This window comes from Eleutherodactylus coqui, chromosome 12 (genome assembly GCF_035609145.1).
Source record: "Eleutherodactylus coqui strain aEleCoq1 chromosome 12, aEleCoq1.hap1, whole genome shotgun sequence".
NCBI lineage: Eukaryota > Metazoa > Chordata > Amphibia > Anura > Eleutherodactylidae > Eleutherodactylus > Eleutherodactylus coqui.
Genome location: NC_089848.1, coordinates 66,541,932 through 66,557,319, shown reverse-complemented (window position 1 = coordinate 66,557,319; position 15,388 = coordinate 66,541,932). Strand labels below are relative to the sequence as shown.

Below are 15,388 nucleotides of genomic sequence, written 5' to 3'. Positions count from 1 at the left end.
ACTGAAGCCATATGGAGCTACTGCTCTGAAGAAGTGCCTGCTAAAACCAACATAACATGAACGCAGCTATGTATGATTGAAACACTATATGCGCACTAGTTGACAGTTGTGTATAGTATGCTTAATGACCTAGGTTTACCAACCAGACCTAGTAGTCAACCGTGGCCCAAGTCAACATGACAGGATGTTTAAGCCAGCAGATGTTTCAGTTAATGCAAAAACATTGGTGGGGTTTAACATTTACCCATACACTAGTAATATATATGAATATTTATTAGTGCCATCACTCAGTTCATATAAATATATACACATCAGAGTCTATTTTCTAGGAAACCAATTAAATTCAGCACATTTTTAGAATCTTATATAAGTATTGAGCAAATTTTTGAAACGTTCAGTTCAGCCACTTTTTCGAAAAGTTCTATTACATCCAAATAAGTTCAAACTGAATTGTAAGTTCACCAAAAAACCCTAAAAATAGTTTAGAGCACGGTATAAGAGACATAAAAGCATTGAATAATACTCTTGAAAGTGTCATACAGACCTTTTATGGCTTTGAGACAGGTATTATATGTCAGTGCCCAGAACTAGTGTTGAGTGAACCGAACCATTAGAATCCTGGTTCGGGAAGAACTTTGCTTAAAGCTTGGTTCGGGTTTATGCTGAATCGAACTTTTAGCAAAGTTCAACCGAAACAGTTCGTTCCCTCAACACTAATTATAGAAAATTGAAGAAGCTCAAGAACATTACGCAAATATAGGAATAAGCATGTAAACTTCATAATATTGGAACCCAAGGCACCAATTCCACAAAGCAGTCAAGCTACCCACTGGGTCAATACGCCACAAGGTTAAGGCAGTCGTTTTGTAGACTGGAGTTCTTCTGTATATGTGAAGTAAGGCCCCTCAAATACATTTCTAAAACTGATAAATAGCTCAGGGTAAAGGATTTTCGATTATTTTTAGTGAAACTAGGAACCCAAAATGCCCTAAATGCAAGGGTTCAGACACTGACTATAAGGCCAAACCCTATAACTTAAATCATTTGTTAGGTCACGTGTTCACGAATTAATTAATAATGTAAGGATTTTCTAAGTTCCTAGACCAAAACCAGTGTAGTTTTCCAACATATTTAAGTTATGTTATTTGATTCTTTCATTATTCTGAATTTCTTTATAGAAGTTTTGTGATTTTTTTTTAACCTACAAATTCTGTTAAATGATGGCATTTCAGTGACTGGTTTGACTAATAGTAAATATCAACCTTAAATCCAATACTTCAGTACTCTATCCGAAAAACATAGGATGCATAACATTACAGAGCGAATGCTATAATTGTACTCTCACAACATAATTTCTTCAGAAAAGGCTGCAATGTACATATAGTACATTCTACATCATCCAATGTCCTTGTGAATAATCACTAGGTGACACCAGCCACAATATTAGAGCATTGTAGACATATAAACTGAAAGCTATCCTATAAGAAAACTATCATTGGGAAAATCACCATAAACTAAGTTATGTTTGGCCATGTACTTCTTATACTTACCCAGCTCCCCGTCATCCTCTCTATCAACCCTGGAAGTTGGCTCTCCAACTCCTTCCGTCAGTCATTGGGTGCGCACTCCCATAGAGAACAGTGTGCAGGCGTGCCTACTGACTGAAGAAAAGAGTCATGCTCACAGACTGAGCGCCAAGTTCCAGGGATGACGATGAGGGAATGTGAAGCCGGGTAAGTCTGAGAAGTACAACCCCGACTCCATGTTCACTATCCTATATGCATCATAACTTAGTTAATGGTGCTTATCGGACATGATAGGTTCCCTTTAACAGGGTGATAAACCCCAATGTTGTTTAGAACAGCCAAAAGTAAGTCAGCAATAAAATCGGCTTAAAAATGTTATGAAATTAAGTATTAAAATTTAAGCAAACACAAAAACTTAAGAATTATATATACTATACACACCAACTATGAGAGTTAGGCTTTTTTTGAAACCCAGTGACTTAAAATTGTGCCCAATCTCCATTGAAACCGGATGTTAAGGTTATCCCTGGAGGCCCCAATGAATTATTACTACAGATGAGAAAACTCTACAGCAATCCTCACCTTGAACCTCATTCAGCAAAGAGTAGTAGGTCCGGTGTGACGCATCCCTAGGGTGTTGGGTACCATGAGGAACACCAAGACACTCTGAATTGGCCTAGGCATTTAAATACAAAGCTAAAGTAGTGACTCGACTCTTTATCCTGAGTGAAGAAAAGGCTATCTAGAATCCTTCGGGAGACTAACACCCAGAGGAGGAGAAAAGGTGGTGTGTTAGTATTCAGGTTATCCAGAAAGCTAAGTGACAACCAAGAATTGGTATAATTGGTAGTTGTCACGATCATCTAAGTAAGAACACCAAATATCCAACTTTACTGTATGTGCAGATAGTGCATTGTAGACTTGGACTGAAGTATACATGACAGCCCTCTAACTGTTGCCTATTGGTGCTTTACAAAACCTAGCAATAGTCTAAGGGCTCATTCAGATGGGCGTATACGTATTTTGGTCTGTAAATATGCAGTGCATTCTCCGGCCGAAATACGCCGTGGAGCTGCGGTTTCCTGCCTATTGGCAGTCATTTTTCACATGCAGAGTATATACATGCATAAAAAGCTACTCAAAATCCCATTCATTTTGTACAGAAATATGTAGTGTATATGCAGGCTTCCTGCATTTTTAGTGCATATTTACGAATGCCCATTGTCCGTATAATACGCACAAAGATAGGACATGACGCATATTTTTCACGCAATCGCACATTGTGTTAAAAAAATGTTCATGTGAACAAACCCACTGAAATCAATTGGCTCTGTTCACAGCATATTACTCACACACAAAATGCAGGCGTAATATGCAGCATATATACCTCGTGTGAATGAGCCTAACAGGCCATGTCTGGACCTAAAGGAGCAGGACAGACAAAGAGCCACAAACTCATAAAAAACACATTTAGCAGCCATAAAGTCATTATGATTCTAAACACAAAAGTGGAGACCGTTAGATGTAAATGAGCTTATCCTTAGCAATCAGGGATCAAAGTAATGAACCATTAGAGAGGTTGTGTGAGAGGCTGATGTTCAGCAAGTGTAATGAACATTGTGTAAGTCTATGTGGTGGCAAACACTGGCTCACTTGTGCTGAAACTACTACATTAGGGCATTGCGTATACAGCAGATATATATTGCATGCAAAACCTATCAATCCCGGTAGTCAAGTAGCCGGCCCAAGATTCTCCATAGTGTCCAGGGCAGGTCACAACTGTTTGGGTCATTGGATGCCCCATTCTCAATCTATACTAAGCCCTTTTAATAGTAACTTCAGGAGATCTACTCTTCCATGCATTGACCAAGAAGCGGATTCAATCACAGTGAAAGGTAGCAGGGAAGAGGTTCCCTCATATTTTCTTAAGAACTGTATACCCTTTCCTTTGCGTTGAGATCTAATCCTCCCATTGAGCCAAAACGACATAGGAGAAGCCATCTCTCAAAGGGATGTCAAAGTAGCCTAACCTGTCCATTTGGGAGCAGTAGCGGCATCGGAGCACAATTTCCTTGGGCAAAGCCCGGATAGCAGAATAGTAAGTGTTGTGTATGGTGCAACTATATTGGGTGCAATGATTGCAGTTTGAAGTCTCAGGGGGCTGAATGGTTCATAAGAAAGAAATCAGTACTATAAACGAAGGGTAATATTTGGGGGTCCTGTTACATATTATTGCAGTAGTGCCCAAAAGCTTTACGTTACACCTTAGACAGCTGCCAGGAAATTTCCATTCCCTGCTGCTTCCCTGTTGTGTTTTTGGAATGTAAGAGGAATTAATCTAATTACAAATCTCTATTAGGAAATCACATTTGATATAAAAGTATCCCATACTTTATATGAAAGAGTAAAAACTGTCTTAAGCCATGTCGCCCACAGCAAAGGAAAAAAAGGCTTAACCTCAAGGGCAAAGGTGACAGATTTGTGCCTGTCCATCACTGTAAGCATATACAGGATGTCATTGTATGTCCAATGGACAAAGTAGTACAACAGTCCCTCATTGTCCCCAAGGCCTACAGCATAGCCTTGTGGCTATTTAAATGAGCCAAGGGTCATTTGACTCGTGTCGGGGTTCCTGTTTCTTTTCCTGATAAAACCAGCATAAAAACATACGGGTTATGTAGCTGAGGGCTAGAATTAACTCTATGTTACTTATTGTGATTTAATAGGTAAACAGGGTATTTCTGGATGTCATTAAAACGTCATGTTAATTAATGAAATGTGGTAGAGCTAGTAAATCATTAACCCGACAGAAAATATACACCATAAGTAGAACGTTATCAATGTCTACACCGACGACAGGAAGAATGCTTTCTAAAGGTTTCAGTGGGATCATCTGTAATTGGAAATCCTCCTAAGTACAATACTTCATATTATTGTTCATTTACTAGCAGCAAGAAGAGATGGACTTTAGCAACCAATTTATAGCCTGTTCCTTTTCATATAAAACATAAAATTAGGCAACTTTGCAGATATCATTAATTTAAAAAAGACCACTTTGAGTCCCAAGCTCCAATGGAGACCAATGAGTTTTAATGGCTACAGACAGCAAACAAACCCTGCAGGCCTCATGTATGAAAACTACTGCAGGCAAGAACCGGAGGTGTCCATCATTGCAACAAATCTGATTAAAGGAAATATGATAGCTACTTTGAGCTCTATAAACTAAGCTTATGGGTTCACACTAGTTAACCCACTGAGTCCAGGATTGTAAGATTTATACTTACCTTCCTCATTGCTCTCCTGTTCTCAGTGCTCAAACCGGCTGCTGAATGCATTGATGTATGCGCTAAGTAGTCCTATGCTATGAATAGAATGGGAGAACTACGTAACACGTACCTCAATGAATTCAGCGCTGACAACAGGGGAACAGCGAAGAAGGTAAGCATAAAACTTACATCCCCGGACTCAGAGTATCATCTACTTTAAGGGGACTCCCCGCAGGGATGAAGAAATCCCCTGCCACAGCTGTGACAGAGGAGCACGATCTTCTCCCTATGTTTTCAATGAGGCGGGCGCTGCTACTCCCGGCCCCATTGACAACAAGGTAAAACACCTGGATATAACAGCATCCAGGGGTTTCAAATCTAAGGAATCCCCTGCTGCAGCTGTCACAGCCGCAGCAGGGGATAGTGATTTTCTCACATTGCTTTCAATGGGGTCGCACTATTTATGTGTGAATTTCACCATTGTGTGACCACACAGCAAGTATGAATTAAAAATGCGTCTGAAGGTTTGGTCACATGTTTTTTTATAAATACATTCTGCATTTTTTTTTCTCGCGCCTATACATGCGTGAAAAATTCGCTTGTCTGACTAATTATAAATGTATCTATCCAATGATTCTATCCAATGAATTGAAAACTAACCCACACTGAGCTATTCTTTACTATTCCCATCTTAATGTATACAGTATGGAAAGGTAAAGTCCCCCAGTACAAGCACTGACTCCTCGGGTGACATCAGATTGTGACGTTTTCTTGGCAGACTATTTTTTTCGGGGTGGTTTGCCATTGCCTTCCCCAGTCATCTTTTTACCCCTAGCAAGCTGGGTATTTTACCAACCTCAGAAGGATGAGTCAACCTTGAGCCGGCTACCTGAACCAAGCAGGGATTGAACCCTCAACCTTTAGGTCATGAGCTGGAGTTAGGACTGCATTTCTGCTGCCTTAACACTCTATGTCAAACAAGGCTCTTGTATACAGTATGCATAAATTCAAATCCCAGACTGGTATAGTACATAATTACTTGATGACTCAACTTATTGGGTGCAAAACCTCTGCCTGCAGTGGGGTGTACAATCTAATTTCCGCACCTTTTATACTTATTCCAGTATACCAATCCTACATGTTATTCTGTCAGCTGACTCCTGTTGCAGTGCTTTCTACTCTTGCTTGCAGGAAATATCCCATGTAACATTTATAATTGGTGGCCAATGATAACAAACCACACTCTCCAGGAGTCCTTTAAGGGGCACACTACTTAATAGTTGGAGTACTTGATAAGTATTCAGTCTCACGGCTGGAATCTGAGGCTTTTGCCTGCCTACATTTCTACCCAGCTATACGTTTAATCATCCTTCAAGATTCATTTGCAGCGTCGACTACTTTTCATCTGTTTAAGATATCAGCCGATTTATATATAATACCAATAGACATGGGGTAAACCTAAAGGGCAAATTCCCTACTCTGAGATTCTGATAAGAGTTGCATTTGGGACATGTATCCCTTTCAAATGCCACTTCCATTAACCTTCAATAGCAGCTGTGTAGGCTTTTTTCAGGGTACAGACATTTCTACACCTATTCATGTTCTCAGCAGGGGTTCAGTAAGTTTCACTTGATGCAAACACGATGTCCATCAGAAAATATAAAGCGGGACAGAACCTGATTCCCATTGGAAGCTAAGGAAAACAGCCAGGATTTATCCTGGATTAGACATCAAAGGGCAGTGATATAATGTGTTTACTATGGGATGCTCGGAAAAGGGGAACATAGTGCAGTTCAGGAAGGCTTGGCATTTGTAGGCTATTGTGTAGGTGGAAAGAGCTGGAGAAAAGTTACATTGATGCAGAAAAAGTCTCATTTATTTAGACAGAGATTGAATTTTGAAACATATGATTGTAAATAAAGAAAACATGAAACATGTTTATACTTTGTATCCATGCAGTGTGATAACTCACAGAGTTCTGATACTGCAGCAGGTTAGTCTGCAGTACTGCTGGATGTCAAACGGCTGATAAGACATTGTGATTAGAGATGAGTGAGCGTACTCGATAAGGGCAAATACTCAAGCGAGTATTGTCCTTAGCGAGTACCTGCCCGCTCGTCTCAAAAGATTTGGGTGCCGGCGGGGGAGAGCGGTGAGTTGCGGGAGGGAGCAGGGGGGAGCGAGGCAGAGAGCTAGATCTCCCCCCCCCCCGTTCCTCCCCGCTCTCCCCCGCCGGCACCTGAATCTTTTGAGACGAGTGGGTAGGTACTCGCAAAAGGCAATACTCACTTGAGTATTTGCTTTCAGTAAGTACGCTCGCTCATCTTTAATTGTGATATTACAGTGAGTTGCGCCAAATGACAAAATCTGTTACGATGTTACTCTATATTTATACTTGTTACTTAAAATCACTGATGAGGTACGGATTGGTTTAGCGTGCCCCACGTGTTTGTCTTAAGCTATTTGCGTTGCCCATCGTTTTCTATTGACTCCCCGGCTACACAAATAGCATAGGCATGCTGCGATATCTACATAGCGTGTCGCAACAGGCAAGCTATGGCTCACTACATGTGTTAGAGCATGAGCTTTGTTAAAATAATGATTTATGGTAATCACACGAAACTCAGTTGTAACTGTCCTTTTTAAGCATAATCCCCTTCTATACGGGATGATTCTTGTTAAGGCGGGTGACGTCACCGCTAGTTCTTCCCGCTCATGCAGAATGTTTAGACCGGCAGATCACTGCTGAGAATTTGTTCACTTCTTCACATTGCTATATGGAAATAAGGGAGACGGAACAATACTTCTGCAGCGCCACCTATTGGAAGGCAGCATTCCTTCAAGTCAATATTAGACTCTTTATACAAGCCTTGTGATAATAACTGGGAATTGAAAAGCAAGTAAGAATCCATATACAGACAGCTGTTTCAGAGTATTTGTCACCTTATCAGTGTGCAGTAGGTTTTGAGCTTTAGGGGCCTGTGATGGGGGTCAGGAACGCTATCTTTTCTCCTTAGGGAGAGCACGTAGAAGGTGAGTGAGTGAGGAGACTTATAAGGCCATTGATGCTCCTCTGGGTAATATGCAAATAAGGGAGATGGAACAATACCTCCGCAGTGCCACCTATTGGAAGGCAGCATTCCTGCAATTCAAATCCTATAGGAAACACTGAGCGGGGAGTGTTTATACGCAACGAGAAGTGAGCTGGCAATGATTTTTATGCTGGCTGAAAGTGAACAACGGCTTCATGTTTAGAAGTAACGATTATCTCGCACTTTCGTGTGTTTGAATGAATTTTGAGCAGCATGCAGCTGTGTGAGGGCGCGTTTTTTGTGGGACAACTTGTAGTTTTTAGTGGTACCATTTGAAAGTATGTATGTCCGTTTTGATAGTTCTTTACTAAAGTTTTTCTTGGGGACGGGGTGACCAAAAAAAGTGCAATTCTGGCATTGTGTGTTTTCTGCTAATGGCATTCACCATGTGGGATAAATAATGTATTTATACAAGTGAGTGGACTTTTATGGATGCAGTAATATGAAATGTGCTTTTTTTAACTATACATATGGAAAACGTTTTTTCTTAACTTTTCAGATTTATTTGTAATAATTCTAAAACCTTAATTTCACTTACCTTTAATTCTTTTTAAGTCCCTTAACGGGACTTTAGTTTTGGACTATATTGCATACCTATAGGCATTCTTAACAGGCAAAAATTCATGGCAGCCCCGATGGCCCCAGGCTTCCATAACACCCAAATGGCATGACCTCATCATGGAGAAGGACAAGTTTGGGACATTTAAATGGGTTTTCCAGGGTTAGAAAAACATGTCTTCTTTCATCCATACAGAGCGCCTCCCTTGTCCATATGCTTGTGTGTGGTATTGCAGCTAATTCCCATTGGAGCAAATGGGAGCTGAGCTGCAATACTAGACATAACCCATGGGCAAGTGTGATGCTGTGTTTGGAAGAAAGCAGCCATGTTTTTCTAGCCCTGGGCAACCCCTTTAAATGTCTATTATATTGAGATATTTAAATGCCATTGTCAGAATTGATAGCAGCGTTTAAATAGTTAAAAGTCCCAATCTGAGTTATCTCCAATAATGGCTGCTGTAACCAGGTGTCAGCTCGCTCTATACAAACCCCGCACACATCCACTGTACATGTACAGCAGATATCACCAAGGGGTTAAATACAACATCCCACTCCCCCATACTAGTGGATGCTCAGTATATCCGGCCACCCCAGTGCTACCTACAGAGGGCTATTGATATCTTGGCCATGATTGGCTGAGATGGAAGTACCCACATTAAACAGGAAAAATGGAGAAACATTCCAAATATATACTTGAATGAGAGGTTTTCCAAGACTGTTATTGATAGTCTAACTGTAGGATAGGCCATCAGTAGGAAATTGGTGGTCGTCTGACTGCCAGCACCTACACTAATCAGCTGATTAAAGTGCCTGCGGTGTATTAAAGACAACCATACAAACATATTTATCAAGATCATGTAAGAAAAATTTAAATCCTACCAGTTTTTCTTAAAGGAAAATCGTCCTTGCTATCTTGGAGCCCTGCTAAAGGATATTTGTATGATGGCAAGGTCCCGCTTAGTGGAGGAGAGCTTTGATCCAGTGACGTATGATGTGCTGCCCTGCAACATAAGCAACAAAATGCGTGAAATCTAAATACTGGAAGGTGATTCAAGTTCACTAGTGCCATAACTGACAGATTTAAGAGCTGGGCACAAGCTGATATCCAGAGGACCCCCTGGGTATGACCACTCCAAGAAAAAATGCAGTAGGGGCATTGCCTCTTCCATGCCTGTAGAGTCCTTTGGTGCTGGTCACCCGTTGGGTCCAGTCCGTATTCTGCAGCGGACCTCTTGCACTTGCATCCTTTTCTCACTGAAGCCCACTCAATCTACTCTCTGCCCGGAAACTGACCAGAGATTACGGGAGATTACAGAAGAGCAGACACACGCAGAGACTCCTGCAGTATGCTTTAGTCCTCCAAGCTCTATAATCTATAGTAAAGGCACAATCATCTTAGGGTGAATGCACATGGGCAGATTTGAATTGTGGAATCCAGAGCGGGCATCCACCCACGGGTTCCGCAGCAATAACCCTCCATAGTATGCTATGCAAAAGTGATTCTTCATGCACATGAGTGGAAACTGCAATTGATGAAAAATCACAGCATGTGGGACCCGCACGGACGGCTTCCATTGAAGTCAATGGAAATTGTCCGACCCGCAGCCATACTGGAATATCTATTCTGCAATGGCCATGGGACCCACATCATGACCTAGCGAGGGTGCAGGGAAATATGTACTGTGCATGTGCGCCAGCGTGACAGCTGCACCATTCGCAGTACAGATTTCAGAAGAAAAATACAGGTACGGGGGGTCACCGGCTACGGTCAGTGCTGGATTCTACTGCGTGATTCCACTGCCGGAATCTGGACCAGCCGTGTGGATGTCTCATACCATGCTGAAATAACAAACAACATCATGGCTGCACCCCCTTACACCACTTTTTAGAAAAATGTCGAAGATGACAGAAAAGAGCAAACTGTTGCAAATGTTTTAATAAGTATGGCTTGCACAAAAAGGTACAGAATTTTTCAATGTCACAATTCTGCACACAAGCCTAAATGACCCCCCCCCCCCCCACCACCACCACCACCTCCCTGCCATTACATGCCATATGAGGCCCAGGACAATCAAATTACAACTCTGGCTGGCATTTAATACTCCTTTACTGTCATACAATGTTCTATATTACAGATGTACCAAATATTGACTTGACCCTCAGTGGATTAAATACACGGTTTCAGCAAACTTTGAATTGACACTTAACAAAAAACATTCCCGCAACTCACCGCTCACCCCCACCAGCCCCCGAATCTTTTGGCGAAAATGGCAATACTCGCTCGAGTAATTTGCCTTAACGAGTACGCTCACTCATCTCTAGTTAACACTGAACGATAATCATTCAGATTCCCGTTGGATGTGGGAATGTTAATAACTTATCCGCCCATGTAAAAGGGCCCATAAAGGGGCTGTCTGACTTTTTCCATTTTTTATCTAAAGAGGCACCCCCTGTGTTAAAACAACAAACCAACTAATACTTACCTCTCCCGGCTCCCCAATGTATCTAATGCTGCAAATTTGAGTCTTCCCTGTGATGTAATGTTTACAGGCTGCAGCAACCTGTGGGACATCACAGGCTGCTGCAGTCAATGACAAAGCTCAGCTATCAAGCACTGAGCCATAGCATTGGCTTCAGCAGTCTATGACATCCCGCACACAGGCTGCTGCAGCCTGTCAACATTACACCATGGGGAAGACCCAGACCTGCAGGACTGGACACAGCAGAAGGCCGGGAGAGGTGAGCATCAGCTGGTTTATTATTTTTACCCTGTGCCTAGGGTATATAGATGTAAGTCTTAACTAAATCTCTGCCCCTCTGTGAAAAATAGCCTAGATACATGTAAAGAGCATCATTATTTTCTAACAGTACATAAACTGACAGAGCTTAAAAGTGGACAGCAAAGACCAAGAGTCTAAGTGCCATATAGGCAGTTCCTTGGGGAAATTAGCTCAACGGAGTGGAAAATCTTTTTTCGAAAAATCACATCATCTTCTCTCCTAGAAAGGAGGTTGCGGAGACATGCTAGACTCTCCTTCATCTTATGTGTTAAAGGGTTTTCTGGGACTCAAATATTGATGACCTATCCTTCCAACAGGTCATCAATATCAGATCAGTATGTGGAGGGATGACTCTTGGTGCCACCACTGATTAGCTGTTGGAAGAGGCCATAATGCTGCAGCAACATCCTTGGCCTGTGACATCTGAGGGCCCTTGTGCAGCTCAGTCCCATTCAAGTGATTTAGCTGTAATACCAGGCATTGCTACTACAACATATATAGTACTGTGCCTGCTATGTAATGAATGGGCCATAGCGTTCACCTGAATGCTGTGACCTCTTCAAAAAATTGAGCAGCAGGGGTGATGGCAGTCGAGCCTATACCAATCTGATATTGACGAACTACGGGTCATCAATATCTAAGTCCTAGAAAACCCTTTTAACCCTTTGCAATTCAATTTTGGATTCAGGGTTTCCTAGGGGGCTTTTTCTTTCTGCCATTATACAATGGCGCCATCTGCTGGCTAGAGCAAGTACTGTGGTATGGGACATGCTGGAGGGGCCCCCGACAACAGAGCGGCCAGTATTATACAATAAGAAGACCCTGCCGGACGTCTTCTGACATCGGAGCTGTACAGCCTTCAATCAGCATGTCTTCAGACGTCAGACAATGGATTGGAAAGAGGTAAGGAACATGCATTATGGCACAGCAGCAAGACAAAGGTTGTATTCTTTGCATCTCTTTTTCTACACCCCTGGTAGAGATGTTAATGTCCGGGTGTGTTTCTTCTAAGTTATATTTCTTCAAAAAAGTTATCCGAGGCATTTTTTTTCCTATAAAACTTTAAGAAAACCCTAAGATTGCCTATAACATAATAAGCCAAGTTGTCTGCAAAAATAAGACTTTGAGATAAGATGACATACGTGTACCAAAGCTTGGGGTGGCGGCCCATGGAATGATTGGTTCCGTTTGTAAAAGTATCTTTTGTTGCAGATTTACTCAGGAGGAACTCCTGGAGTTTCAGCTTTACCTCGGTGCTGGCCACGGCTCCTACAATGAAGGGTTAAAAAAAAAAAAATCACAAAACAGTGTTAAACTGATCGGAGCAAGAAACTGTTCTAGACAAAACCAGAACCATTAGGCGAAACTCACAGGACAGAAATCTACAACTCTAAATACACATTAATGACGCTGCGTATTCCCTGTGTGGAGAAGGGGTTAAATGTGATTTAGGAAGTGTGACTTCATTTTGCTTGTTTCTAGGTAACTGCTTCACACAGCATCCACTCCGCAAGAAGGAAACTCCTATAAAAGTGACAATTTAATTTAGCTTCCCACACTATTTGTTTACCCATAGGGTAGTTGTGAAATTACTTACTGCCAGCATTTCAAATTAATATTGTGGCTCCGAAGACATAAAATGCATCGAGTATGCTGTTGGAAAATGGATTAAATGCTCTCCCCTAAGGTCAATTAAACCTCAGTTTGAACTTATTGACTGCTAAATGAAAAACCTGCTGCACCTACACGGTGGGATGAGAGCAAGGAACTCAACAAAGAAAACAAAAATCAGCGTGGTTTCCAACAAAATAATGGGCACTGGTCGTCATTCTTGACCTCCTGAAATCATTACTGGCTCCTTTGAATTAATATACGGTATATTTGGACTGCAGTGTCATCAAGCAGGTAGCCCCCACCACCAAATACAAGAATGAAGAGCATCACATACACTACATGAACATACAAAGGGCTCAAGGGAAGAATGATCAAAGTTAGAGGTGAGCGAGCGTGCTCGTTTAGAGCAATTACTCGAACGAGCATCGCTTTTTTCGAGTAACTGCCTACTCGGACGAAAAGATTTTGGGGGCACCGGGGGGCGGCGGGGTGGATCAGGGGGTAGCTCTCTCCCCCCCCCCCCACCCCCCACCACTCACCCACTCACCCCTGGCGCTGCCCGAAATTTTTGGCCGATTAGGCAGTTACTCAAAAAAAGCGATGCTCGTTCGAGTAATTGCTCTAAATGAGCACGCTCACTCATCTCTAATCAAAGTCCATTTTCTTGTATTTTTGAACAGAACCTTCCACTTTGTAGATTGATGTTGTTGAATGTGTTAGTAAAGGCAAAAAAAAAATGAAAAATTGATCATAGTTCAATCCAGATTCTTGCAAAGTAAAGATATTTGCTGGAAGAACGATAAGAGTCCATTACACTTGCAGCAAGAATGATCAAGGTCCAGTCATATGACCACAGAAGCCAATAAGAGTACAATTCAATTCGATTATCCGTTCAATCAAGAACAATTCTTGGTCATTGTATGGATCATTCTCCTCTCTACAGATCTATTGATTACTGCTTCCTTGAGTTCCGATTTGACGGTATCAAGCCAATGAGTTCTTGGGTGGTCTCTCCTCCTACTTTCACTGACTATTCCCAGCATGAGCGCCTTCTCAAGTGAGTTGCTGCACATGACATGGCCAAAGTAGGATAATTTATGATTGGTGATCTTGGTTTCTTGATGCAATCCAATCCTTTGTTGGTGATTCTCACTGTGGACATTATGTGAGAGTGTTGTAATTAAAGACGTCAGTGCCCAGTATCATGACTTGTCCGTAATAAGTGCCTTGATTTACGGAGTCTCATTTATCAAAATTGTCTAAAAGAAAAACTACTTTTGTTAGGCATGAAACTTTCACATTAAAATGATCTATTTTCAGTAAACCACTTTTTATATGTGGTGGCTCCTGTCTACCTAGTGGTTTCCCTCAGTCAGTAGTCGCAAAAGAGCTCCCATATTACTACATTAGCAAGTCTGCATATGTGTCTTCTTGATGACCAGCCAAGAACATTTGAGGAAAGCAGACTAGTGACACACACTCATATTTTTTAAATGAGTGCAAAACCATTGTTTAAATCAAATTATTGATACATTCATGATCAGTTAGGATGCCAGAAAGCAAGGGTGGAAGATGACCGCCACCCTAACAAGTTGAGAGCACTATCATGTAACCAGAAATTGTAAGAAGAGTTGGCAGACATTCATGAGTCAGGAACTCAAATCAAACCTAACTTAATATTAAAGAGCCCCTATCAGGTCCTCTGACAAGTGGGACAGCTGCATACCTTTACAAACCCTGCCCCATTGACTACATTGCCATTTTTCTTGCAGTCCCCCTCTTGTTTGCCCGCTATGTCTTTCATTACACATGGAGCCCGATGCTAGTGTACTGTCAAATGGGCAGTACAGGGTCAATGGTTGATGCCCCATTTGATTAAAGGATTTGCCCAGTTACCGGACAACATCCCTTCAATAGCGTTCACTGAAGTAAAATAACAAATTAATTAGTACTTACCCCTCTTCTGCTGCTGAGATCCAGCTCTGCTGCCCCGTCGTGGTCCCAGTGTTTGTAGTGACAGCTGATACCATCCATCACTTGCTCTCCTGGAATTGGCACTCATCCTCAGCACCATGTTGCCAGGACAATCGAACAATGACGCTGCAGCCTCTCATTGGCTGCAGTGGTCACCTGATTTTCAGTGATGTCAGCTGTCACAGCAAACACCGGGACCACAGCAGGACTGCAGTGACAAAGAAGGGTAAGCATTGATGAGTTTGTTACTTTACTACTGTGAGCACTATTGAAGGGATGTTGTTCGGTAACTGGACAACCTCTTAAACTTGACAGCACAATAGTGACAAACTCCATATGTAGTGGGAGATATAGCCTGAAAAAGGGGGCTACAAGGAAAATAGCGGTGATGAAGTCAGTAGGACAGCAGTTGCAATGGTTTTCAGTATGCCAGGCTTATCAGAGGACCTGTCACTTAGTTAATGAACAGCAGATTGTTCTACATTGTGCTGAAGCAGCAGAAATGCAGTTCTAAGCTCTTGCTCACGACCTGAAAGTTGTGAGTTCAATCCCCGAATAGTGCAGGTAGCCAGCTCAAG

The 15,388-nt window shown here is 41.9% G+C and overlaps 1 protein-coding gene across 2 annotated transcripts in view; it reads right to left on the bottom strand.

Annotated features, from left to right (window-relative positions):
* The window catches only part of HDAC9 (histone deacetylase 9), a 508,513-nt gene that overhangs the window by 70,582 nt on the left and 422,543 nt on the right, over window positions 1–15,388 (bottom strand). For both annotated transcript variants that reach the window (XM_066585479.1, XM_066585478.1), the window contains 2 exons: window positions 12,365–12,491; window positions 9,322–9,443 (listed from right to left, as the gene is read on the bottom strand). In XM_066585479.1, the coding sequence (XP_066441576.1) occupies window positions 9,322–9,443; window positions 12,365–12,491 (249 nt within the window). The remainder of the gene's footprint in view (window positions 1–9,321; window positions 9,444–12,364; window positions 12,492–15,388) is intronic.